This window comes from Octopus sinensis, linkage group LG1 (genome assembly GCF_006345805.1).
Source record: "Octopus sinensis linkage group LG1, ASM634580v1, whole genome shotgun sequence".
Classification (NCBI taxonomy): domain Eukaryota; kingdom Metazoa; phylum Mollusca; class Cephalopoda; order Octopoda; family Octopodidae; genus Octopus; species Octopus sinensis.
In genome coordinates this window covers 115,169,478-115,195,573 of record NC_042997.1, presented here as the reverse complement: position 1 = coordinate 115,195,573, position 26,096 = coordinate 115,169,478, and the positions used below count along the sequence as shown (strand labels likewise).

The 26,096-nt window shown below is 38.5% G+C and overlaps 2 protein-coding genes across 3 annotated transcripts in view; one reads left to right on the top strand and one right to left on the bottom strand.

Moving 5' to 3' along the window:
• The first annotated feature begins 304 nt into the window (after window positions 1-304).
• LOC115219321 (endoplasmic reticulum resident protein 29) lies at window positions 305-26,086 on the top strand. 2 transcript variants are annotated; one of them, XR_004999793.1, is made up of 5 exons: window positions 305-500; window positions 16,029-16,167; window positions 16,922-17,086; window positions 18,245-18,917; window positions 26,074-26,086. XR_004999793.1 is itself a non-coding variant. In XM_029789486.2 (4 exons), exons 1-4 carry the CDS (start codon window positions 381-383, stop codon window positions 18,571-18,573), a joined length of 753 nt encoding a protein of 250 aa, XP_029645346.1. In that variant the 5' UTR covers window positions 305-380; the 3' UTR covers window positions 18,574-19,034. The 2 variants fall into 2 exon arrangements, 1 of the variants encoding a protein (XP_029645346.1); XM_029789486.2 differs by lacking the exon at window positions 26,074-26,086 and having other exon boundaries at window positions 18,245-19,034.
• LOC115218123 (acetoacetyl-CoA synthetase) overlaps window positions 20,032-26,096 on the bottom strand; it is a 63,255-nt gene continuing 57,190 nt past the window's right edge. The window contains exons 16-18 of the mRNA XM_029787922.2: window positions 24,759-24,817; window positions 23,319-23,524; window positions 20,032-22,139 (exon numbers count right to left, since the gene is read on the bottom strand). Of these exons, the coding sequence (XP_029643782.1) occupies window positions 22,002-22,139; window positions 23,319-23,524; window positions 24,759-24,817 (403 nt within the window). The 3' untranslated portion in view covers window positions 20,032-22,001. The remainder of the gene's footprint in view (window positions 22,140-23,318; window positions 23,525-24,758; window positions 24,818-26,096) is intronic.

Here is a 26,096-nt window from a genome sequence, read left to right as displayed (position 1 = left end):
AGCCCGTCGTATATATGTGTGTGTTTGTGTGTCTGTGTTTGTCCCCCCAACATCGCTTGACAACCGATGCTGGTGTGTTTACGTCCCCGTAACTTAGCGGTTCGGCAAATAGAATGATAGAATAAGTACTAGGCTTACAAAGAATAAGTGCTGGGGTCGATTTGTTTGACTAAAGGCGGTGCTCCAGCATGGCCGCAGTCAAATGACTGAAACAAGTAAAAGAGTAAAGAGTATACATAAATATGTATATATGTCACTTATGAGCTTCCGTACTTGATATCAGGCAACCATATTGGCTCGCTTACATTTCTCTCTTCCATTCAGTGTGACAACAATTACCCAAGCTGCACACTTGTCTCCGACTCACTCTCACATTAACCATGGCACATCAGTCCACACCGATCGCATTATTTATCTTGTTTTTAGCACTATTATGGCCTGCATGCTTGGCCGAAATGATCAAAGGATCTGTGCCATTAAATTCCGGCGTTTTTGATAAGGTAAGTTTTAAATAAAACCAATTTCTTGTCATGGAAGAATTCCTGCTGTTTGAATGAAACCAAGAATCACACACATTAAACACGACTGGATCTAATTTTCTCACAGTTTTTCTTTATATATCTGCTCGGTTTGAGCTTCTTTTAACCGGTTTTCATAATATTTCTAATAGAAACGAGATTCTTTTAAATTTAAAAAAATTTTTTGTTTGCTCAGTATAAGTTTGAAGATTATTTCAAGAATTTAGGTTTCGTTCTTGGGAATCTCCGTTTTTGATATATAATAATAATAATAATATGTAATCATCATTTTCTTATTCTTTGATTTGACTTCAGTTTTCTTTCATACCAAGGCGATGATATTTGCAAAAAAAAAAAAAAAAAAACTTTTTCCGTGTTTGAATCATATCAATGACAATTTTGCATTTTGTTCGTCCTGGGACGTAAAAAGAAACGAGGACAAAATAATGACATTTTAAAGAAATATTTATTTATTATGTTTTGTATAACATTAAGTCGAGCTTGACAATTATTACTCGCGTGTATACACATGCAAATATATGTGTGTTATATATATGTGCATGTATGTATGCACACACGTGTGTATCTCCTTTTCTTTCCTGACACTTTAATAAGAAATATACACACGTGAGTGTATAAATGTGTATATAAGTTATATACATCCTTATTGTCACAGTTTTTGTATAGTAAACACTCTCTAAAACACACACACACCTTTCACGCTTTTTGACATTTTGACGATATTTCTTGCATTATGTTTAGCCCCAGTTCAATCCTGATCGGGAAGAACTATAATAAAGACGTACCAACCAGGACCATACCGTTTTTCTACCGGCATAATATAACTTGGATTACATTACTCAATGTGTCTGGTGATTCGAAGTTGTTGCAGTTGCTATGTCTAGCAACATGAATGGTTGCCTTAGCAAGCGATAAGATCGAGGTTCAAATCCTGCCTGTAGGTTTGTACTCTATAAAAGGCTGAGGATGATAAAAAAAGAATAAGAACGTTGAAAAACGATGTGGTATATCATTGCATCGTTTTACGACGTGAGTTCAAATCCCGCTAGGGTCGGCTTTGCCTTCCATCGCCTTTTGGAATCGATGAATTAAGTACCAATCAGTACCGGTAAACGATTGAATCTAACCATGTCTTCTCCCTCTCTTAGACATTCATGGCTTTGTACATGTGTAAAAAAAATATCATTTATTGTGCATTAATAACAATTTAAACCTCTAAGAATTTTATAAGATTAAATTCTTCTCTAAACAGATTTCTTTTATCTGATTCGAATTTACGATTTCATGTATCAAGGAATGCTGGAGAATATTCCAGAATACGTCTCCCGCCTCTCTCTTTTCCTTTCTGCCTCTCTCTTTTCTTTTCTGCCTCTCTCTTTTTCTTTCTGCCCCTCTCTGTCACTGCCTCTTTATATCTCTCTTACCTCTTCTCTTTCTCTGCCCTCTCTTTTGCTTTCTCATCTCACTCTCTGCATTTATTCTTCTCTGCTTTTCTCTCTATCTCTTCCATTCCGTGTTTCTTTGCCTCTCTATCTCTCTCTCTCTCTCTCTGCATTTCCCTTTTTTCCTCCCTCTCCTTCTCTGCCTTCTATTTTTTCTTCTATTCCATTCTCTCTCTCGTTTTCACCCTCTCTTTCTTGGCCTCGCCATCTCCCTCTCCGTCTAACACTGCCTCTCTCTCTCTCTTCCCTTCCTTTCTTCTCCATTTCTTCCAATACGGATTACGATGGAGTTTACTTAGCCAGCTTGCTAAATATGTCGCTTCATTCTGCTGATTCAGTTCCATTTACTTCCTTCTTTTCCCCATGGAGGACCACTCGTTTCTTTTATAAGCTTCCTTTTTATCGAAGTGATACGAGTGGAGTGTTTTTGTCCTGATAACACACACTAGGAGTAGCAGCAGCACGTGTTCATTTATTGATAATATTAATACTATTATCATTGTTGTTGTTAGCGAAATGTTTCGTGGTCTTTCGTCCGACGCTGCGTTCTGAGTTCAAATTCCGCCGAGGTCGACTTTGCTTTTCATCCTTTCGGGGTCGATAAATTAAGTACCAGTTACGCACTGGGGGTCGATGTAATCGACTTAACCCTTTGTCTGTCCTTGTTTGTCTCCTCTGTGTTTAGCCCCTTGTGGATAGTAAAGAAATAAGAAACGTTAGCACACCGGGCGAAATGCTTAACGTTCTGAGTTCAAATTCCGCTGAAGTCTACTTTGCCTTTCATCCTTTCGGGGTCGATAAATTAAGTACCGGGGCTAATGCATTATGAAAAATGAATTTTTTTAAAAATAGTTTTTCGGATTCCTACGTTTCAGATGTCAGAGATTACGAATATAGAAACAAAAAAGAGAAAATTTTTAACCCCTCACTCACTCCCCTAAAATTTTGAATATTTTGGAAATTTTTTTTCCTATGTTTTAGATGACTGAGATTCCAAATATGCAAGAAACCACGTTTTCAAAAATTTTAAATTCAATAAACCTATAGATATGTGTATAAAGAGATAGATAGATGGGAATGTCTTCTTGGGGCTAAAAACAGCAGTAATACCGTCTTCTATAGAACCGCCACATTTAGTTGACAAATATATTTTACGAATAAACGGACAGGGATAAATAGACAGAGAAATAAATAAATTGAAGAAAAAGTTCAAAATTTAAAATTGGGAGAGGGGGTGAAATTTGAGCTCCTTATTAAACTTTATAACTTTAATTATTAAACATTGTTTCTTATAAAATGGTGCAAATTTAATTTACATTAAATTATTATTTATGATTATAAACGCAAATTCTTTTCACTTTAATGTTTTTTTGGTCTGGATTTAATTTCGATTTGCACATGTTCGTCAATTCGCTACGATTTCTTTAAAGTAAACAAAATCAAAAATTTTAATTGAGGGGGAGTCGGCGGAGGGTGAAATTTAAAAAAAAAATTTTTTTTTGCAAATTCGTAATCTCCGACATCTAAAACGTAGGAATCCGGAAAAATTTTTTCAAAAAGAAATGCATTTTTCAAGGAGAGGTGCGAAACTGCATTAGCCCCATCATACTGGGGTCAATCTAATCGACCGGTCTCCCTCCCCTTTGTGCCTAGAGTAGAAAAGATTATCATTGTTGTATGTATTAAGACTGCGAGCTGGTAGAATCGTTAGAGGATTGGACAGATGCTTAGCGGCATTTTCTCCGTCTTTTACGATCTGAGTTCAAATTCCGCCGAGATTGACTTTGCCTTTCATCCTTTCGGAGCTGATGAGAAGTACCAGTTGCGCACTGAGGTCGATATAGTCGACTAGCCCCTCTTTCCCCCACCAAAAAACTTTCAGGCCTTGTGCTTATAGTAGAAATTATTATTATTATTATTGCTAAGGCGGTCAGCTAGCAGAACCGTTGGCATCCCAGACAGGCAGTCCTTCAGTATTCGTACATCATTCACCCTCACAACCTTTCTTCATGACATAGATTAGGAGGTTAGGCTGAAACAGAGGGTGAATGACATCGTCTCCTTCTACAGACATTCTGTATACCAATATTGAAGGATCACTCGCCAGACATATTCTGAGTTCAAATTCTGCCAAGGTTGTTTTTGCCTTTCATCCTTTTGGGGTCGATAAATTAAGTACCAGTGAAACGGGGGTGGGGAGATAATGTAATTGACTAGCCCCCTTCCCCCAAATTTCAGGACTTGTGCTTATAGTAGAAAGGATTATTATTATTATTATTATTCAACATTATATATATATATTTATATATAAAAATTGTAGTTGTGATACCCGAGCCGGTGGCATGAAAAAAGTACAATCCGAACATGGCTGATGCCAGCGCCGCCTTGACTGGTGTCCGTGCTGGTTACACGTAAAAAGTACCAACTGATTGTGGCCGTTTGCGAGCCTCCACTGGCACCTGTGCTGGTGGCACGTAAAAAGCACCCACTACACTCATAGAGTGGTTGGTGTTAGGAAGGGCATCCAGCTGTAGAAACACTGCCAGATCAGACTGGAGCCTGGTGCAGCCCCCTGGCTTCCCAGACCCCGGTTCATGCTAGTATGGAAAACAGATGTTAAACGATGATGATGATCTCTCTCTCTCTCTCTCTCTCTCTATATATATATATATATATATATATATATATATATATGGCGTTAGGAAGGGCATCCAGCTGTAGAAACACTGCCAGATCTGACTGGCCTGGTGCAGCCTTCGGGTTTCCCAGACCCCAGTTGAACCGTCCAACCCATGCTAGCATGGAAAGTGGACGTTAAATGATGATGATGATGATGTCTATGTTTGTGTGTCTGTGTTTGTTCCCACACCATTGCTTGACAACCAATGCTGGTGAGTTTACGTCCCTATAACTTAGCGGTTCGGCATAAGAAACTGATAGAATAAGTACTAGGCTTACAAAGAATAAGTCCTTGGGGTTTGACTAAAGGCGGTGCTCCAGTATGGCTGCAGTCAAATGACTGAAACAAATAGAAGAAAAAAAAAGAATAAAAGAATTTGGTAGTTTCATGTAAATTTCTACTGCATCACCTGCTGCACCTCGATGTTGCTCCATGGTGCAGCATTGCGTGTTCTTTGTAGTCAGGGGAGTGCAAACTCTTCCCAGTATTGTATTGCATCAGTTTGTTGTCTTGTGCAGCCTGGTTGCAGCATTTTGTTGTATCAGTGTTTGTATTGTGTGTTGTGTGTGTAATGCAAGTAGCGTTGTTGTTCTGTTGTGTTGCTATTTGTTCTTTCCGAAATTCTAAAAAAAATTATTATTCTTGACTCCACCCTTCCATCGTCACCCCTTCTTCACTAGTTTTGAATTTCTTTTGGTTAGCTTTTAAAGCATCTTTTCGCCATCCATCCTACCCACATTATCTTTTAAGTACAATCTATTAGTATTTATATATATATATATATATATATATATATATATATGATGTATTTTGGAGGTTTGATATCGTATATAAAGTCGTTAACTCATTTTAATGTTTGTTCTATGACCAATGTTTAATTATCCTTGCCTCGTTTATTTGAGCACTTCTTTTTTGCAGTCCTATTAACTCTTTGTCTCTTTAGAAAGAAACAATAGTTATTTCTTGATGTATTATATATATATAATATAGTATTATAGATATATATATATAATATAGTATTATAGATATATATATATAATATAGTATTATATATATATATATATATATATATATATATATATACTTTCACTTTGTATGTTTGTTAATTACTTTAGGTTTTAGCAATCGATGCAAGATTCATTTTTTTTTTTTCATACCAAGAAAAAAAAAGTTGTAATGTATGGCAGGCAGGTGGTAGAACTTCATTATTTTAAAAGAATTTGAGTGGAAATTGTGCTGACATATACAAGCATGAGTACGAGATGTTTTGACACAGCTGTTTTGGTGCTACCTGTTTGGCATTGCTGATTTATGTTGACTAATTTCATATCAGACGTTTGAATGTTTCGTTTTAATGCTTTTCTTACTCTCTCTCTCCTTCTCTGTTTATATGTCTGAGCATCTAGTTATCATCATTTTAACATCCATTCTTATGCTGACATGGGTGGCACGGTTTGATGGGAGCTGGTGAGCCAGAGGACTGTACCAAGCTCTTGCTGTCGGCTTTGGCTTGGTTTTTATGGCTGGATGCCCTTCCTAACACCAAATATTTGTACAAGAAGTTTGTTTCCCAACCACACAGTTCCGGGTTCAGTCTCATTCTGTGGCACCTTGGGTGAGTTCCTTCAACTACAACCTTGACCAAAGCATTGTTAATGGATTTGGTAGAAGGAAACTGAATGAAGCCCATCATAAACATGCATACATACATACATACATATATTAATATTTATTTGTGTGTGCATGTCTTTGTGTCCGTTTGTTCCCCAAAACCTCTTGACAACATCACCATCAAGATACAGGACCAGATACTGCATTGGTTTAGGCTTCAAGGGCCCACAACACTTCAATATCCTCTCAATAAGCCCGAGAGACCAGGGCAGTGAGATGCCAGAGTCGTTAGAACACCAGGCGAAATGCTTAGCAGTATTTCGTCTGTCTTTACGTTCTGAGTTCAAATTCTGCTGAGGTTGACATTGCTTTTCATCCTTTTGGGGTCAATAAAATAACTACCAGTTGCATACTGCAGTTGGTCTAATCCACTGGCCCTCTCCCCCAAAATTTTGAGCCTTGTGCTTAGAGTAGAAGTGAATATTTATAAAAGTGGCAAGCTGGGTGAAATGCTTAGTGGTATTTCGTCTGTCTTCACGTTCTGAGTTCAACTGCCGCTGAGGTTGACTTTGCCTTTCATCCTTTTGGGGTCGATAAATTAAGTACCAGTTGCGTACTGGGGTTGATCTAATCGACTGGCCTCCCCCTCCCCAAATTTCGGGCCTTGTGCCTAGGGTAGAAAAGAATAAGCCTGAGATGGGGTGGATGTAGGTGTTTTCAAAACAAAACTGAATCTCTGTCTGTCAAACGTTCCACATAGGATTACCTCACAGCAGGAAACACAGATGAGGGTGGCAGCATCGAACTCCCTCATTCGCCAAATGCCACATTTCAAGTAATGAAGGTGTAGCAAAACTAATGTCAGTGCCCCAGCATGGCCACAATTCTCGAGCTCAAACTAAAGAGTAGTTATTATGTTCCATAATGGTTTACTTATGTTATTTATGTTTTATAATTTGAAAATTCTTTGATTTGCTGAAATGTCTGTTGTCAAACTTTGGTAAAAAAATAGTATTTTATATTTTACTTGTTTCGCTCAATGGTTTGCAACCATTCTGGAGCAGTGTCTTGAAGTCTTTAGTTGAATAAATTGACCTCCCCCACCGCCAGTATTTTTTTAAAGTTTGGTATTTATTCTCTTGATCTCTTTTGCTGGATTGCATAATTACAGGGATGTAAACAAACTAACACCAGTTCTGTATTTAAGAGATGAGGAATTATGTACATTATTTACATTTGACAGATATTTGTTCTCATCTTGTTTGTTGTTAACACAACGTTTTGGCTGATATACCCTCCAGCCTTCATCAGGTGTCTTGGGCACATGAATAATAATAGCACGTACCCAAAGCACACAGAGCTGCGCTCGGTAGTGAAGTGAAAGCATGTTATAGAAATAAAACTACTGAATAATAATAATAACATCGAAATGAGAACCCAAGTTCTGAATTTCCCCAAGACACTTGATGAAGGTGGAGGGTATATCAGCCGAAACGTTCTGTTAACAACAAACATGTTCAGGATAAATATCTGTCAAATGTAAATAATGTAAATAATAAACTAACACCAGTTGTCAAAACTTAAAAGCATGTACCGGGGTCACTTTGTTTGACTAAACCCCTCAAAGTGGTGCTCCAGCATGGCCATGGTGCAGTGATTAAACAAGAGACAATGGAAACAGTCTGAAATGATGTGATGCAAGCTCTTCACCCCAAACACTAGAAACTCTTAATGACTATAGAAAATATCTTCTAGCACTATGACCCAGCAACGCTGGGTCATATTGCTAGTGCATGCATATACAGCTTCGTGTGTGTGCACATACACGCGAGTACTGTCCAAATCTCCGACCAATCACATACAGCTAGCTGGCATTCAGTTGGCGTATCAAGTTTCAGGCATTTTGATTAAGATTTGGATAGAAAATTCACAAAAAAGTCACTTCTATTAATTTTTTTAATGGCTTTGTTGGGTGACTGGGGAAATGTAAAGATGTGCACGACCACCCTTGGACGGTTTTGAATGACCATAGAAAGTGCGAGCCCTCTAACTGAAAAATTGTGGATTTGTATAAAGGATACACACACACAAATAGACATTTTGCCGTTTATATATATAGAGATGATTAACAAGCTGTTTATTTATCATGCTATATGTATGTAGGTATGTGTCAATGTGGAGGCGTAATGGCCCAGTGGTTAGGGCAGCGGACTTGTGGTCATAGGATAGCAGTTTCGATTCCCAGACTGGGCGTTGTGAGTGTTTATTGAGCAAAAACACCTAAAGCTCTATGAGGCTCTGGCAGGGGTTGGTGGCAAACCCTACTGTACTCTTTCACCACAACTTTCTCTCACTCTTTCTTCCTATTTCAGTTGTACCTGTATTTCAAAGGGCTGGTCTTGTCATGCTTTGTGTTATGCTGAATCTCCCTGAGAACTACATTAAGGGTACACGTGTCCATGGAGTGCTCAGCCACTTGCACGTTAATTTCACAAGCAGGCTGTTCCGTTGATCGGATCAGCTGGAACCCTCGTCATAATCGATGGGGGGGCTATGAAGACGACAATGTGTCTATGGTGCTCATCTTGATGTATGTGTATATGCAAGTGTATCTATGTATATATGTGTGCATGTGCAAGTATATATGTATGTATATATACTTGTGTATTACATATGTATATATGTATGTATTGATATATATATATATATATATGTGTGTGTATGTATATATATATATGGTGTCACGCAAATGGCACCCATGCTGGTGGCATATAAAAGCATCCATTACACTCCTGGAGTGGTTGGCATCATGAAGGGCATCCAGGTGTAGAAAACCATGCCAAATCAGACTGTTCCGTTGATCGGATCAGCTGGAACCCTCGTCATAATCGATGGGGGGGCTATGAAGACGACAATGTGTCTATGGTGCTCATCTTGATGTATGTGTATATGCAAGTGTATCTATGTATATATGTGTGCATGTGCAAGTATATATGTATGTATATATACTTGTGTATTACATATGTATATATGTATGTATTGATATATATATATATATATGTGTGTGTATGTATATATATATATGGTGTCACGCAAATGGCACCCATGCTGGTGGCATATAAAAGCATCCATTACACTCCTGGAGTGGTTGGCATCATGAAGGGCATCCAGGTGTAGAAAACCATGCCAAATCAGACTGGATTCTGGTGCAGCCTTCCAGCTTACCAGCCCTGGTCAAACCATCCATCCATCCAATGCCAGCATGGACAATGGACGTTACATGATGATGATGGTGATTATTCTATCACAAATTTATTTCTTATTCATTCACATTGCTTTGAATTAATCACACATTGTCTTGTAGCTTCAGGATTTCAATGGCGTGTTTCTATATTTGTAGGGTAGGTGCGAGAAGTTAGATCTGGTCAGTTTTGACATAAAAACCAGGAGAACATTTGGGTCGGATATCATCATCATCATCATCATTTAACGTCCGCTTTCCATGCTAGCATGGGTTGGACGATTTGACTGAGGTCTGGCAAACCAAACTCCAATCTGATCTGACAGAGTTTCTAAAGCTGGTTGCCCTTCCTAACACCAACCACTCTGAGAGTGTAGTGGGTGCTTTTACATTCCACTGGCACGTCCGGATTAAATGCTAAAGAGTTAAAAGGCAACTATTTACGGTTTAATAGTGAAGTTGGTAGAAGGGATCACCAAAACATGGTTTCTTCCTTTTTTTTTTTGGAGTTGAGATTTGAAAATAGAAGAGAAAACTATATTGTATGGGTGGGTGATGGCAGTTAATAAATGAATGAAAGAATTGGATTTTTGGGTGGAAGTGTGCAGACTCGATAAACTTGTGGGAGGCAGTGGGGAATGATGAAGAAAATGGCCATCATAATGCTTTCTAAAACGAACCGAAAACATCTGTTACTTTTTTGTGCTTTTGTTGTATACCTTTTTAATCTATTCACCGAATAGATAATTCATTTGATTTAGAAGAAAGCTATCTAACAACATTCAACATGTAGCCACATGTTGTTACGCAAGTATTTCTCATCATGTGAATAGAATATGATGATAAGGTATAGAATGCACGGTGTAGTAAGGTAGAAGTTACATAGAATTAGATAAATAGTGATTTTCTATTTCATTGATTGGCCTCTGAATATAAAGGATTGAATATGAAAGGAATATTGTTTTGGTATAGAATATAGCATATGTTTGTGTTGTTCATTGAACATCCTGTTTTTTCCCCTTTCTATGCTAAAATAGGTTCAATAGGGAGTCATTTGAGGCAGGTCATCAACTCCTATCTCTTTGGTTTTTCAAGGGATTTTTTTTTCTCATTCCACAGATTTAAAAGGGAATGTTAATGTTTCCGTTTTGCTCAGGTGGTGGACAATATTGGAATATAATTTATTCACATCTACACTCACACATGCATACACATACATTTATATGCATATTTATATATGCACACACACACTCTCTCTCTCTCCCTCTCTCTCTCTCACACAAACACACACACATCATCATCACCATCATCATTTAATGTGTGTTTTCCATGCTGGCACGGGTCGGACGGTTTGACAGGAACTGACCATCTGAAAGGCTGTACAGGCTCCATGTCTGTTTTGGCATCGTTTCTCTTGCTGGATGTCTTTCCTAATGCCAACCACTTTTCAGAAGGTATTGGGTACTTTTACACACACATATATATAGATATATCATCACCGATATATATATATATCGAAATAGAAGGGGATATAGCTTCACATGGGATTGAAGACAACTGGAGGTTTCTACGGGACAACCTGCTAAGGGCCACCGACCAGATCTGTGGATGGTGCAAAGTTCCCTCTAGACCCAAAATAACATGGTGGTGGAACAATGATGTTGTCAGGGCTATTAGACAAAAGAAACAGGCTTGGAAGGACTGGAAGAATAGTGGTAGCAGGGAATTGTATCAGACTGCCAGAAGTGAAGCTAGGAGGCAGGTTTATTTTGCCAGAGGGGAAGCAGATAAGAAAAAATTTGCCAATGTTCTGCGCTGTGAGGACGAAAGACTTGAGGTATTTCGTGTTGCAAGACAGTGTGTGAAAGAGAATCGTGATGTGGTAGGAGAGAAATGTGTTTGCATGGATGATGGTTCACTTGCGCTAAATGAGGATGCAAAGAGAGTGGTTTGGAGATGCTACTTTGAAAGGTTGCTGAATAAAGAAAATGAATGGGATAAAGAGAGTCTGCTGAATGTCGAACCAACAGAGGGACCTGCTATCCGAGTTGACAGTTCCTTGGTAGTTAAGGCAATTAGAAGCATGAAGACAGGGAAAGCCCCAGGCCCATCAGGAATTACTGCAGAGATGCTCAAAATATCTGGCAGTGTCGGCTATAGCCTAGTCACCCGTATAGTTAACCAGGTGATACACGGAGTCATACCCAATGACTGGTGTAGCAGCATAATAGTCAACTGCTACAAAGGTAAAGGTGACGCCCTAGATACAACTAATTGCAGAGGTATCAAGCTGTTGGATCAGGTAATGAAGGTTACGGAGAGAGTCATAACCCAACTGATTAGGGAGAGAGTCAACTTGGATGAGATGCAGTTTGGTTTCGTGCCAGGGAAAAGCACCACTGATGCCATATTTCTGGCAAGACAGCTGCAGGCGAAATACCTAGCCAAAGATAAGCCCCTGTACCTGGCTTTCGTTGACATGGAGAAAGCCTTTGACAGGGTCCCCCAATCCCTTATCTGGTGGTCAATGAGGAAACTAGGGATAGATGAATGGTTAGTGAGAGCTGTGCAAGCCATGTACAGGGACGCTGTAAGTAAGGTAAGGGTTGGCAACGAGTACACTGAAGAATTCAAGGTAGAGGTTGGGGTCCACCAGGGTTCAGTCCTCAGCCCCCTCCTATTTATCAGTCCTCCAGGCAATAACGGAGGAATTCAAGACAGGATGCCCCTGGGAGCTCCTCTACGCTGATGACCTTGCTCTAATCGCTGAGTCACTATCAGAACTAGAGCAGAAGTTTCAAGTGTGGAAACAAGGATTAGAATCGAAGGGCCTTAGAATCAACCTAGCTAAAACCAAAGTCCTAATAAGTAGGAAGGCAGGCAAACCACAAATCCCTTCAGGTAGATGGCCCTGCTCGATCTGTAGTAGAGGCATAGGTAGAAACTCTATAAGATGTACCCAGTGTAAGCTATGGACACATAAGAGGTGCAGTAATATCAAAAGAAGGCTAACTGGGAAGATAGTTTTTGTATGTGGCAGATGCTCGGGAGCGATAAACACTGAAAATGTGCAGAGACCAACTTCCACCACATTCCTGGGAGAAAAACTAGAAGTAGTTGATAGCTTCCGCTACCTAGGTGACCAAGTCAGTAGCGGAGGAGGGTACACTGAAAGTGTAGCTGCTAGAATAAAAATAGCTTGGGCAAAGTTCAGAGAGCCCTTACCTCTTCTGGTGACAAAGGGTCTCTCGCTCAGAGTAAAAGGTAGACTGTATGATGCATGTGTATGAACAACCATGCTACACGGCAGTGAAACATGGGCTGTGACTGCTGATGACATGCGTAAGCTTGCAAGGAATGAAGCCAGTATGATCTGATGGATGTGTAATGTCAGTGTGCATACTCGACAGAGTGTAAGTACCTTGAGAGAAAAGTTGGACCTAAGAAGCATTAAATGTGGTGTGCATGAGAGACGACTGTGCTGGTATGGTCATGTGGTGCGAATGGATGAGGATAGCTGTGTGAAAAAGTGCCACACCCTAGCTGTGGAAGAGGTAGACCCAGGAAGACCTAGAATGAAGTGGTGAAGCACGACCTTTGAACATTAGGCCTCACCAAGGAAATGACTAGCGACCGAGACTTTTGGAAATATGCTGTGCTTGAGAAGACCCGGCAAGCCAGATGAGACCATAACCTGTGGCCTATGCCAGGAGCATAACCAGCCCACTTATGCATACCTTTTCCTTCTTTGGTCACTAAACTCTGCTTGCAAAGACCTGTTGAGGCAAGTGAAATCAAAATCAAAATCAATTCGATGACTGGCATCTGTGCTAGTGGGGTGCAAAGAGCACCATATGAGTGTGATCATTGACAGAGCGGCTATTCGAGTGTGATCATTACCAGCGTTGCCTTACTGGCACTTATGCCTGTGCTAGTAGGGTGCCAAGAGCACCATCCGAGTGTGATCGTTGCTAGAACAGCCAGCTGGCTTCCGTACCTGTGGCACGTAAAAGGGCACCATTTGAGCATGATCGTTACCAACGTTGCTTCACTGGCATGTGTAAAAAGATTCGAGCAACGTCATTGCTAGTACCGCCTGACTGGCCCCTGTGCCAGTGGCACGTAAAAAGCACCCACCACACTCTCGGAGTGGTTGGCGTTAGGAAGGGCATCCAGCTGTAGAAACTCTGCCAGATCAAGACTGGAGCCTGGTGCAGCCATCTGGTTTTCTAGCCCTCAGTCAATCCATCCAACCCATGCTAGCATGGAAAGCGGACGTTAAACGATGATGATGATGATATGTATATATGTAACAGGCCTAAGTACAGTTTCTGTTTACCAATTCCACTCATGAAGCATTGGGTGGTCTGATGTTACACAAGATACTTTGCCTTGGGTGTCATGCAGTGAGATAATGTTACTAAGTGTCATGCAGTGCGTAATGTTACTAATTTGAATGACCTCTTTAGATTAGCCATGTCTTTTCTCAGTTCCATAATTTACAGCTTTATTCTACTATCTGCTCTCTTGTTTGACTAATTGTAGTCCCACCCACTTTTTGTTACTTAATTACTGGTAATTCCAATTCAAAATTTCACTTTCTGATGACCTGTTGATTCACCAACAAGTCACTGTTCACTTCTATATTTGGTAAATCCTGATGAGTTGAGAGCTGCATAACACATTACATACACTTATGGATGTTGTGCATACCACACACCTGACTGTAGCACGTTTACGTCACAATAAAGTCTCTTAATTGTAGCAGTACCAGTTTTCTTATGGGCCAGCATCCAGGTTTCCAAATAGAATTATCCATGTGCACCAAGCTTGAAGGTTGCTAGGAGGCACAAGGCATATTATATAAATCTGCCAAATCCTTGTGTTTCCACAGCATGAAACTGTTAGGTTTTATTTAAATACTGTGTATATTAAATTGTCTTTTACTTGCTTCAGTCATTAGACGGTGTGGCCATGCTGGGGCACTGCCTTGAGGAATTCTTAGTCAAATGAATTGACCCCAGTACTTATTTTTTAATCCTAGTAGTTATTGTATCGGTCTCTTTTGCTGAACCACTAAGTCATGAGGTTGTAAACACACCAACACCAGTTTTTAAGTGGTAGCAGGAGATGAACAAAGACACACACACACACACACACACACACACACACACACACACACACACACATGTACAGAATGAGCTTCTTTCAGTTTCCATCTACCAAATCCAATCACAAGGCATTGGTCAGACTGAAGTTATTGTAGAAGACACTTGCCAAAGATGCCATGCAGTGGGACTGAACCTGCAACCATGTGGTTGAAAAGAAAGCTTTTTATTTCTTTATTGCCCACAAGGGGCTAAACAGATGGGACAAACAAGGACAAAGGGATTAAGTCGATTACATCGACCCCAGGGCATAACTGGTACTTAATTTATTGAGCCCAAAAGGATGAAAGGCAAAGTTGACCTTGGCGGAATTTGAACTCAGAACATTAAGACAGACAAAATACCTATTTCTTTATTGCCCACAGGGGGCTAAACATAGAGGGGACAAACAAGGACAGACAAACGGATTAAGTCGATTGCATCAACCCCAGTGTGTGACTGGTACTTAATTTATCAACCCTGAAAGGATGAAAGACAAAGTTGACTTCGGCGGAATTTGAACTCACAACGTAACGGCAGACAAAATACTGCTAAGCATTTTTCCTGGCATGCTAACATTTCTGCTAGCATTTCTTAGGATTGGTGTTGGTGTGTTTACATCCCCATAACTTAGCAGTTTGGCAAAAAAGAAAAAAGAACTCAATAGAATTGATACCAGGCTTTTAAAAAACATAAGTATTGGGGTCAATTCATTCGCCCAAAAATTCTTTGAGTCAATGCCCCAGCATGGCCACAATCTGATTGAAACAAATAAAAGATAAAATGATTTTTTTTTGAAGCACTTGTTAATACAGATTATCAGCGTCGCCTTACTGGCACTTGATCCCCGTGCTTGTAGGGTATTAAGAGCTCCATCCGAGAGTGATTGTTGCCAGAGTGGCTATCTGGCCTCTGTGCCGGTGGCACATAAAAGACACCATTCGAGCGTGATTGTTACCAGCATTGCCTTACTGGCACCTGTGCTGGTGGCATGTGTAAAAATATTCGAGCGAGGTCATTGCCAGTACCGCCTGACTGGCCCCGTGCCGGTGGCACGTAAAAGCACCCACTACACTCTCAGAGTGGTTGGCGTTAGGAAGGGCATCCAGCTGTAGAAACTCTGCCAGATCAAGATTGAAGCCTGGTGCAGCCATCTGGTTTGCCAGCCCTCAATCATTCGTCCAACCCATGCTAGCATGGAAAGCGGACGTTAAACAATGATCATGATCATGATTATGTTTGCTACTTGGGTTTCCTGAAAGATCCATGGTCAAACTTTCAACTAAAATATGTATTATTGGTTGCCTGTTAAAAACTGATAATCTAAATTCCTGGTATTTTTTTTCAAATATTTATTGATTATTTCAGGTTATCAGTAAACACAAAGCAGTTTTGGTGAAATTTGATGAAACTTATCCTTATGGTGAAAAACAAGAGCAGTTTAAAAAGGTTGCTCAGTCATCTTACGTACAACCAGAATTACTAATTGCTGAAGTTCAAATTGCTGGTAAGTATTAAGGTTATTATTAACCTCCACCTTAGCATAGGGGGAGGTATTGTTTTCAGTCGTGTTTGTTTGTTTGTATGTCCATGGACAAATATCTCAAGAACTGCTGGATGGATTCTGATGAAACTTTTAAGGATGTTTGGCCTTGTGACTGGCACAAACTGATTAGATTTTGGGATCGATCTGGTACCGGACAAGGATTCTGGATTATTTTTCCTGTTTTTTCACTGAATCTTTGAGAGTGGTTAAGTTCATTTTTAGCATTCTTGTTTGTGAGAGCAGTTGAGCTTATTTCAGATATTCTCATTTTAAAAATCATCTCTGGCTAATCATTGAAAGGACGTTGGTGTTGCCTTGGAGGAGGTTTGCGAGTCCGCTACCCTAACCACTGGGCCATTGTGCCTCCACTTTTATAACAAAATAGATATGTACAAATTATAAAAATAACAAAAAAAATATACAGTATAGTACTGTTTCTACTTTGCAGATTTTCACCTATCGCGGGTGTGGTTTTGGAATGTAACACCTGTGATAGTTGAAGGATTAGTGTATAATAATCCCTTATTTTGGGAAAGATTCCTCTTTACAAACAGAAGAAAGAAAATAATCAACGATTTCAGAGAAATGTGTTGTTATCAATTGGTTATTCTAGTTTATCATGTTTGTTCTTTTCATCATTGTCTTTAATATATTTTATTTTATTAACAGTTTCTGGAAAATACTATTTTAATTTATTTTTTTATCTCTCTTATAGATTATGGTGAACAAGAAAATATGGACCTTGCTACCCGGTTTAATGTCAAAAAAGAAGATTTCCCTGTTTATAAACTGTTTCTGCAGGATAAGAAAGAACCAATCGCTTATACAGGAAACGTGAAAGATTCTGCAGCAATAAAAAGATTTGTTATGAAAAATACAGGTTTGTAAGAAGCTTTTTTACTTTAGCCTCCATCTTTCTCTCTCATTCTAGCTTGGGTAGTCATGATGTATTCACCTCTTCAGCGAGACACCTGTTTTTGTAAGGTGGCGAGCTGGCAGAAATGTTAGCACGCCGGGCGAAATACTTAGCCGTATTTCGTCTGCCGCTATGTTCTGAGTTCAAATTCTGCCAAGGTCGACTTTACCTTTCATTCTTTCGGGGTTGATTAAATAAGTACCAGTTATGCACTGGGGTCGATATAATCGACTTAATCCCTTTGTCTGTCCTTGTTTGTCCCCTCTATGTTTAGCCCCTTGTGGGTAGTAAAGAAATAGAAATAGGTATTTCGTCTGTCTTTACGTTTTGAGTTCAAATTCCACTGAGGTCGACTTTGCCTTTCATCCTTTCAGGGTCAATTAAATAAGTACCAGTTACGCACTGGGGTCGATATAATCGACTTTATCTGTTTGTCCGTCCTTGTTTGTCCTCTCTTAGCCCCTTGTGGGTAGTAAAGAAATAGGTATTTCGTCTGTCTTTACGTTCTGAGTTCAAATTCCGCTGAGGTCAACTTTGCCTTTCATCCTTTTGGAGCTGATAAATTAAGTACCAGTTGCATACTGGGGTCAATCTAATCGACTGCCCCCCTCCCCCCAAAATTCGGGGTTTGTGCCCAGAGTAGAAAAGACACCTGTTCTTGTCCCTCTATCATACTTTCACATCACTCAGTACTGTACCCATCTCAGTCCAGGCTGTCTTGGTAACCACACTAGTGCTGTTACCACACAAAAAAAATAATGCATTCAGTACGTTGTAAAGTGATTAGTGTTAGGAACTGCATCCATCTGTAGAAACCATACCAAACCAAGTATTAGAGCTCAATATAGCCCTCTGGCTCATCAGTTCCTTTTCAACTGTCTAACCCATGCCAGCATGGAAAAAAGGATGTTAAATGATGATAATGATTCGTTGTTGTCGTGTATCACATGCCTACAGTGCATTGAGGGCACTGCAACAAAAGTTTTCCTGTTTAAGCAGGAATTCTCCCACTACCGCACCACTCTTGTCCAACCAGCTCTTGTTATTGTCCATCCATGTTTTTTTAATTATTGTTTCTTGTTATTTTTTAATTATTGTTTCTTTTTCTTTAATAAATTTCAGATCTCTGGCTAGGAATGCCAGGCTGTTTAGAAGACTATGATGTTCTTGTGAAGAAATTTGCCCGTGCTTCATCTGAAGAGAGACAAGCAATTCTTGCCGAAGCTGAAGAAATTAAAAATAAGTATAGAAATGATGTGCAGAAATCCTACGCTACAATCTATGTAAAAACAATGAAAAAAATAATGGAAAAGGACGATTTCTTGGCATCAGAAATGAAACGAGTAGAGAAATTAAAAGACGGAAAAGTAAGTGACAAAAAGAAGGAACAGCTTAGTGATAGATTAAACATTCTTAATTCCTTCCATGTAAAATTCCAAGATGAACTATAACAGGTCCCAGTTGTTTTAATCATTATTACTTTTTTTTTTTCTGAAATACTATTCATATACATGATTAATATATTTCCATATCAATAAACATCATTCCTCTTTATATTTCTTTTTAGAGAAAAACAAACAAAATGTGTAAAACAAGACTTTTATTTCATGTTACACCTCTTGGAGAATGTTATTTCTTTCTGTTTCAAAAGGTTTTTTTTTTTACAAATTTGTTGTAAGCATTTAGATTAAATAGCATTAATTTAAGACTTGGTACTAAGTGCATTTAAGTTTGGAATGTAGCAAAGTGTAAATGCCCCTAATGCTGCTGAGTATTTTAATCTTGTGTTTCAGAAGTTTCTGTATTTCTTTTTAGATGCTCTGTGTTTCTTCCAATTACTTTAGATATAACAAAGAATTTAATAAAATAACTTAGTTATCATTCAGCTAGTGTTAGGAACATAAATTGTAACTAAGGTTTGGTGGAAGATTTTAATTCAAAACTTATAAAAACAAGACATTTGTACTATAGAGCCTGAGATGGTTGTAGCCGGGTTGGTAACGAAAGGGTTAAATTAGTAGAATGGTGAGCAATTTCTTTTGCTGAAATTATAAGGCCGTAGGCTTATTAAATTCATCTGTTTGAATGTTTCTGCCTGACGAGACGCAATATGTCGAAACATAAGTGTCTCAGAATCTATTCTGCTAATGAACAGAAAGTGTTATGAACATAGATTCGTCACAAAAAAGCTCTTGTGACGAACACAACAGCAATTAACATATTTTTTGTTTGACTGTTTCAGAATTTATTACAAATAAACATGCAAGTCATTAAGTATTAAAATATAAGGAAACTAGAGAGATAGGAAAAATCTGTTGAAGAAAAGTTACTCCGAATAGAAGAAAATATGTTTGTTCACTGTAGTTGATTCGTTATTGAAATTATTTGGAAAAAAGCTGTATTTTTTTTCAGTTCTCCATTTTGTTGGCTGTTTTTTTCTTTTGTTTAAAAGTATTGATCTCATTTTCAACTACCAGTAATTACAATTATAAGCAGATATTTTTTCAAGGAGGTGTATATATGTTATGTAACACAATCAGTTTATATTGCCTAAACATTGAAAACACTTGTGTTTACAATAATAAACTATTTAAAACTTTTACTTTATATTGGGTTTTGTGATTATTATTCTCTGTTGGTCAAAATGCCTGACAACAAATCATCCGGTTAGAAAACATCATCATCATCGTTTAACATCTACTTTCCATGCTAGCATGGGTTGGACAATTTGACTGAGGACTTGTGAACCAGCAGGCGTCACATAGCTAGCTAGAGGCGATGGCCTCTTGGAGCTAATCAACTGCAGCCTTCGTCCTATTTTTCTGGACTGCCATGTTAGATTGGCAATAACTATTAATAACCTTAACAAAAGAATGGTGTTAATAATACAAACAACAACAACAATCAACTGTTTTATGAAAATCTTTATTTAGATGTGTACAGATGTATCTGAATATTAAAATATTCTAAGAAATAGATTTTCAAGTGAGATTCAAAATATTTTCCCCACCAATGTTACAGGATTAACTTTATAAGCAAAAGAGAACAATTAAAGGGCCAGGTGGTGGTTTGAAACCAAACCGATGGGTTGAATTTACCCACCCAAGGGTAGGCCATGGTGGGATTTGAAATTAGAATGCAAAGAACCAGGAAACAAAACTGCAAGGCATCTGGTTTGATTTTCTCACAAGTTCCACCAACCCAGGATTTGAACTCAAAGTGTTGAGAGTTTAAACTAATACTACAAGGAATTTTATGCCACAGCCTAATGACTCAATACAAAGCCATGTTCAAATGGCTTGAGGATTTCCTCTTCTGCTTCCTCATCATTATGTCTGCTTTCCATGATGGCATGGGTTAGATGGGTTGTCATAGTCTGAGTCAGTCCTTATTCAGAATTATTGCCCTCCTAGACAGGACCACATCTTGCCTGTTTGTTTTATTTTCAGCTTGGTTTCCCCTTCACTAATTTATTTTGCTTACACATTTATAAATAAAATCGAGAAGATGTATGGCTTAATGGTTAGAGTACTCAGTTCAAGATCATGAGGTTGTGAGTTCGATTCCTAGCAGTCTGTTTGTGTCCTTGAGCAAGACACTTTATTTCACGTTGCTCCAGTCCACTCAGCTGGCAACAATGAATAGTACCTGTATTTCAAAGGGCCGGCCTTGTCACATTCTGTGGCATGTATCCATGGCATATTTTTTTCTAGTATATTTTCATGGTTGAGCATTTCATACATTTTTCACCTCACCTTTAATAACTCAGAGGCTGACGACAACCAACCAAAGGGTAAGCAGTGAGTACCATGCTTATGGTAACAGGCATATTGTGTCTATCGCCAGTTACATGTAACTTTCAATGACCCAGTTGGTCAAGATATCAGATCAGTGGTTCTCAACCTTTTTTTATATCAGGGGCCAGATCCAAATCCTGGATTGTTTTAGGGGGCCACACCAAAAAAGGTAAAACAAGTCAAAGAAAGGTTTATTATATTTAAAGACAGAAGACCGTCAGAGTTTGCAGGAAGGATGCATGTGGCCCCGGGGCTGCGGTTGAGAACTGCTGTATTAGATGATTAGGTTACTAGCACATAAAGACTGGATGCTTGTAGGTTGCTCTGCCGAGTTCAACTCATTGTTGGGTAAGTTTCTTGTAATAGACTAATGAATCTTATAGAGGAAGATATTTCTTATCTGTTTTGATGTTAGATAAATTCAAGTTAAGTACCAGCCCTGTGAATGGGTCCCTGAGGTCCATAAATAGGATTTTTGGAGTTCATCATAAAAATCATTTCCATTTGGAAACAAATGCCTGATGAAATGACTGGACAAAAACAAGGTGTACAAAATACTTTGTGGGAACCAATTTTACAATGTTTAAAATGGCTTTAACACTTTTTAGTAAAGCTGGTAAAAGCAGTAGTATTTGGAGAGTGTTGGGGGGGGGGCAATGTTTATAAAAATAGTAATTTATGGTATTTTTCAAGTGTATTCGGGCCTGATAGAAAAATTTCTGCAATAGAGGGAAACATGGAAGGAAAAAAAAATAAAATCAATCGTTCCAGTAGTTTGTAGTAATAAGTTGTCTCTTGCCTCCTCTTCTTATGGAATTGGAGAGATCAAAGTGGGGAAACTAGCAGGATTAATTAAGAAAAAAATTAATCGCTTTTACATCAGTAACAATCTGGGAAAATACAATATAAAAAAAAACAACAAAAATTCAAATTTTCTCGATAAATACATCACTATATACAAAGACATCCCTGATAATTATCACCAAAAATATAAAGATCACTTTTTGGGTAAGTGGCAAGTATTCTAGGCTGAATTATTTTCTCAGGATTCAGAGACGAGATCAGGTTCACTTTTTAACTGGTCAATAATTCTGCAAGACTTTAATGTTGCTGTAAAGATCCAAGGATTCTGGATTTGATAAAGCGCCGCGTTGTGACACATTTTGGCCGCTTATGATTTTACTGATGGCTATTTCAACTTTTTTTCCATTTATGGTATACTAGAAAATATCAAAAAGAAAGAAAAAAGAAAAAATTGGTAAATATTGGTATTTTGATTTGACGAAGATGAAATATTTAAGTTCGTTAATGAAGAAAAAAATATGACTGATTAGCTATATGAAATTAATTTAAATTTAGCAAATCAGGAAAAATCTATAATTGAATTCTGAGCCATTTATATTATGACGTTTGAACCTCAAGGGTTATTCCCTGGCACTTGCCACCATCTATATCTCTCTCTTCCTGTTTCTGTCTCACTATAACCTTTCATCATCAGACACAAGATCACCTCCTCCAATTCCCCATCTCCTCTCAAAAAATTTTTTTGCCTTGCAAGGTACTTGGCGAGCCCATCAAGGCAGGTGCCACTTAAAAAGCATCCAGTTGTAAAAACCTTGCCAAAACTGACCTTGCTGATGCTTGCACCATGTAAAAAGGACTCAGTCCACTCTGAAGGGTGGTTGATGTTAGGAAGGGTTGTAAAAATCCTGCCAAAACCGCCACAGAAGTCTGGTGCAAGCTTCTGCCTGGCTGGCTCCTGTCAAACCCTCCCACTTATGCCAGCATGGAATGCGGACATTAAACGATGATGATGATGTTTCTGGTAGTGCCCCTCAAAAAGTTCTTCCTTACAAAGAGACTTGGTGAGTGATACAAAAATGAATACTTAGATCAGTGGTTCTCAACCAGGGACTATAGATTGGGGGCGGGGTCTATGCTAACAAAATAGGGATCCACTGTAGTATTTTAAGGGTCCATGTAAATCATCATCATCACTTAATGTCCATTGTCCATGCTGGCATGGGTTGGACAGTTTGACTAGGGCTGCACCAGGCTCCAGTCTGATTTGGCAAGGTTTCTACAGCTGGATGCCCTTCCTAATGTTAATCACTCCAAGAGTGTAATGAGTGCTTTTATGTGCCACCGGCACAGGTGCCAGTTGTGTGACACCAGCATCTGCCATGACTACAATTTCACTTGGCTTGACAGATCTTCCTTCTCAAGCACAGCATATTACCAAAGGTCATTTATCATTGCCTCCATGGAACCCATGCCAGCATGGAAAATGAACATTAATAAATGATGATGATGATAAAGCATGGAAGCTGAGGAAAAAAAAGAGAAAAGAAAAAGGTTTGCCGAGGGAATTAATATAAGAGCTGTTAAAAGATACTTACTGGAATATCTTTGATTGGAAGGACATAAGCAGGAACATGCCGACTCGATAAAGATGTGCGGATGTGAGAACAAATATCTTTCTTTAGTTCTTCAGTGAATTGCTGGTTATTTGCCATTTTGATAAAAAGGATTGCTCGTTCATCTGATCCATCCATTTTCCTTTGAGCCACACAAAGACAATCTTGGATTTCAACGAATGTTTCAACTACAACCATATTAAAAGTGGGATTACTTAAAACCATTTAAATACTGCTGCACTTCTTTTGTTGTATCTTGAGAGGGCCATTGTGACAATAATAATAATAATAAACTGGGCAAGTATAAAGATCTTGAAATGGAAATTGGCAAAATGTGGAACCTGAAGACTAAAACAATACCTGTTGTCATAGGTGCCCTAGAAATGATAGCAAAAGGGGCTGATTCCTACCTAGCTCAGATGACAGGAAACCCCAAAATGGCAGAAATTCAAAAGATAGTGCACATGGGAACTGCCCATATCCTATGTAAAATACTGTCTATGTAATCTCAAATTTTAAAACAAACTCATAATTTTCTTATGTTTTCTTAAACATTCTCTAGAACAATACTATGTGCAAAACCAAATATATGGCACCCAAGGCATAACACCAACATGAACTTCCAACTTGTTGTCTCTTCAGGTCTCTGGGTGACACTTGGAGTCAACTTGTACAAATCCAAAGCAAAAGTCGAACGTATAATAATAATAATATTGGTATAATGACTCTTCTAAGATACAAAATGTTTTAACACACATGAAGGTAATTACCCTGTCACCCCCACCCCACCCATTTAATCCCCTAACACCACTAACACCTAAAAGGCATGGATGATGGTGTCACATAAGCACCAAATACTCTTTATAAAGTGGTTGGCATTAGGAAGGGCACCCAGCTGTGGAAATCGTGCCAAAAATGAGATATTTGAGCAAGGTAAGGTCCTCTGACACTTTGGATCTAGTTGAAGTGTTCAACCCATGCTGGCATGGAAAAGCCAATGTTAAGATGATATATTGGTGGTGTGTGTGGAGTTTATGTATGTGTGTGCACATGTGAGAAAGTTTGTGTGTGTGTGCATGTGTATGCCTCCTTGTCTTGACATCATGAGAACTTTACCATCATACAAATACTGCTTTTCATTTCTAATCTTCTGTGTAAAACAATGTCTGACCATTAGGAAAATCTTACTTTGCTTGGAAACAGGTGAGGGTTGGCAATGGGAAAGGCCTCCAGTCAAATGAAATCTATCTCCACAAATTCTGTCTAACCCATGCCAGCATGGAAATGTGGATGCTAAATGATGAAAATCACCAAAACAGTATTACGTAGTTTTGAGAAATTCTCCAAAGAACATAATACACACTGTCAACGAAGTTTGGAGAGAAAAATAAGAATAATGTCAAATTTTTTATGCTAACTTACCAACTTGATAAATTTCAGCACTTCCAAATCGTACTCCATTGGGATTCAAGGTACCATCACTGCAATAAAAACATTATGGAAAGTGGTAGGTTTGAATAAAGATGTATGTAATAGGACAGAATGTTTTCATTTCTTTTTGATTTATTTTGCTTTTTCTATGCTAGAAAGGCTAAAATTTGAACTAGCATGCTTGTGGTCAGTGCTGGAATAACCATTAAGCCAAATAAGCATGTGTTTAGGGCATTAAGGGAAGGAGTGGGCAGCACAGAAATGGTAAATGGTTTATGGCACAAAAGAAATCACTTTAAACTTGATAAAATAATATTCGGGATGCCTTTATCTCTACTAAGCATAGATGCAGATGTGTTACCTAAGATTAATTTTGAGGATTTGATCAAAGACTTTGTAATTCAGAAAAGTAGGAGGAAACTTTTCAAATATAAATAAAGTAGAAGTAGACAAAAATAAACATTATTTTCCCTCTTACTGTTTGGTTTGTTTTGAAAAATAAAAGTTTATTTTATGGTTTGTTATTGTTTATATTTTGAATGACATAATCTTTTTATGGGGGCACCAAAATCTTTCAAGTGCTTAGGGCCTTGATGGGTCTTAATCCAGCCCTGCTTGTAGTTTATTGCAGTACTGAAGCTGGGGCACTATATATATGATTTCAAATTTTGGCACAAGACCAGCAATTTTGAGGAACCATGTAAGTCGATTACATCAATCTCATTATTCAGCTGAAGGGATGAAAGGGGCAGAATTCAAACTCAGAATGTAAAGATGAAATACTGCTAAGCATTTTACCCAGCATGCTAACAATTCTGCCAGCCTGCTGCCTTACACATAATAATGTGTGTAGCTATGCTGTCCCTTTACAGCAAGAAACCCATCCTGCTCTGGTCCCTTCTCATACTTTAACCTCTTATCTTCTAGCATAAAGCCACCTCTCAAGGTTTGTAGTCTGGCATGGTGACCTCAGTAGTGGTGATACAGTTCTATATTTGAGAGATGAGGAATAATGTACATTATTTACATTAGACAGATGTTTGTCCTCATCTTGTTTGTTGTTAACATAACGTTTCAGCTGATGTACCCTCCAGCTTTCATCAGGTGTCTTGGGGGAATTTCAAACCTGGGTTCTCATTCCTAAAGTATTTTTCTGATATTATTATTATTCAGGTCACAGCCAGGAATCGGACTCAGAGTCTTCGGGTTAGTAGCCTGCGCTCTTAACCACTATGCCATATGCCTGTGGGCCCACGGGCATATAATAATAATAACATCGAAAAATACCTTAGAAATGAGAACCCAGGTTCCAAATTTTCTCCAAGACAC

Excerpts from the sequence above, each read along its gene's own strand:
- LOC115219321 (XM_029789486.2), top strand. The coding sequence starts at position 381 with ATGGCACATCAGTCCACACCGATCGCATTATTTATCTTGTTTTTAGCA. Across the intron at positions 501-16,028 it reads ATTCCGGCGTTTTTGATAAG|GTTATCAGTAAACACAAAGC; the intron begins GTAAGTTTTAAA and ends TGATTATTTCAG. Across the intron at positions 16,168-16,921 it reads TGCTGAAGTTCAAATTGCTG|ATTATGGTGAACAAGAAAAT; the intron begins GTAAGTATTAAG and ends TCTCTCTTATAG.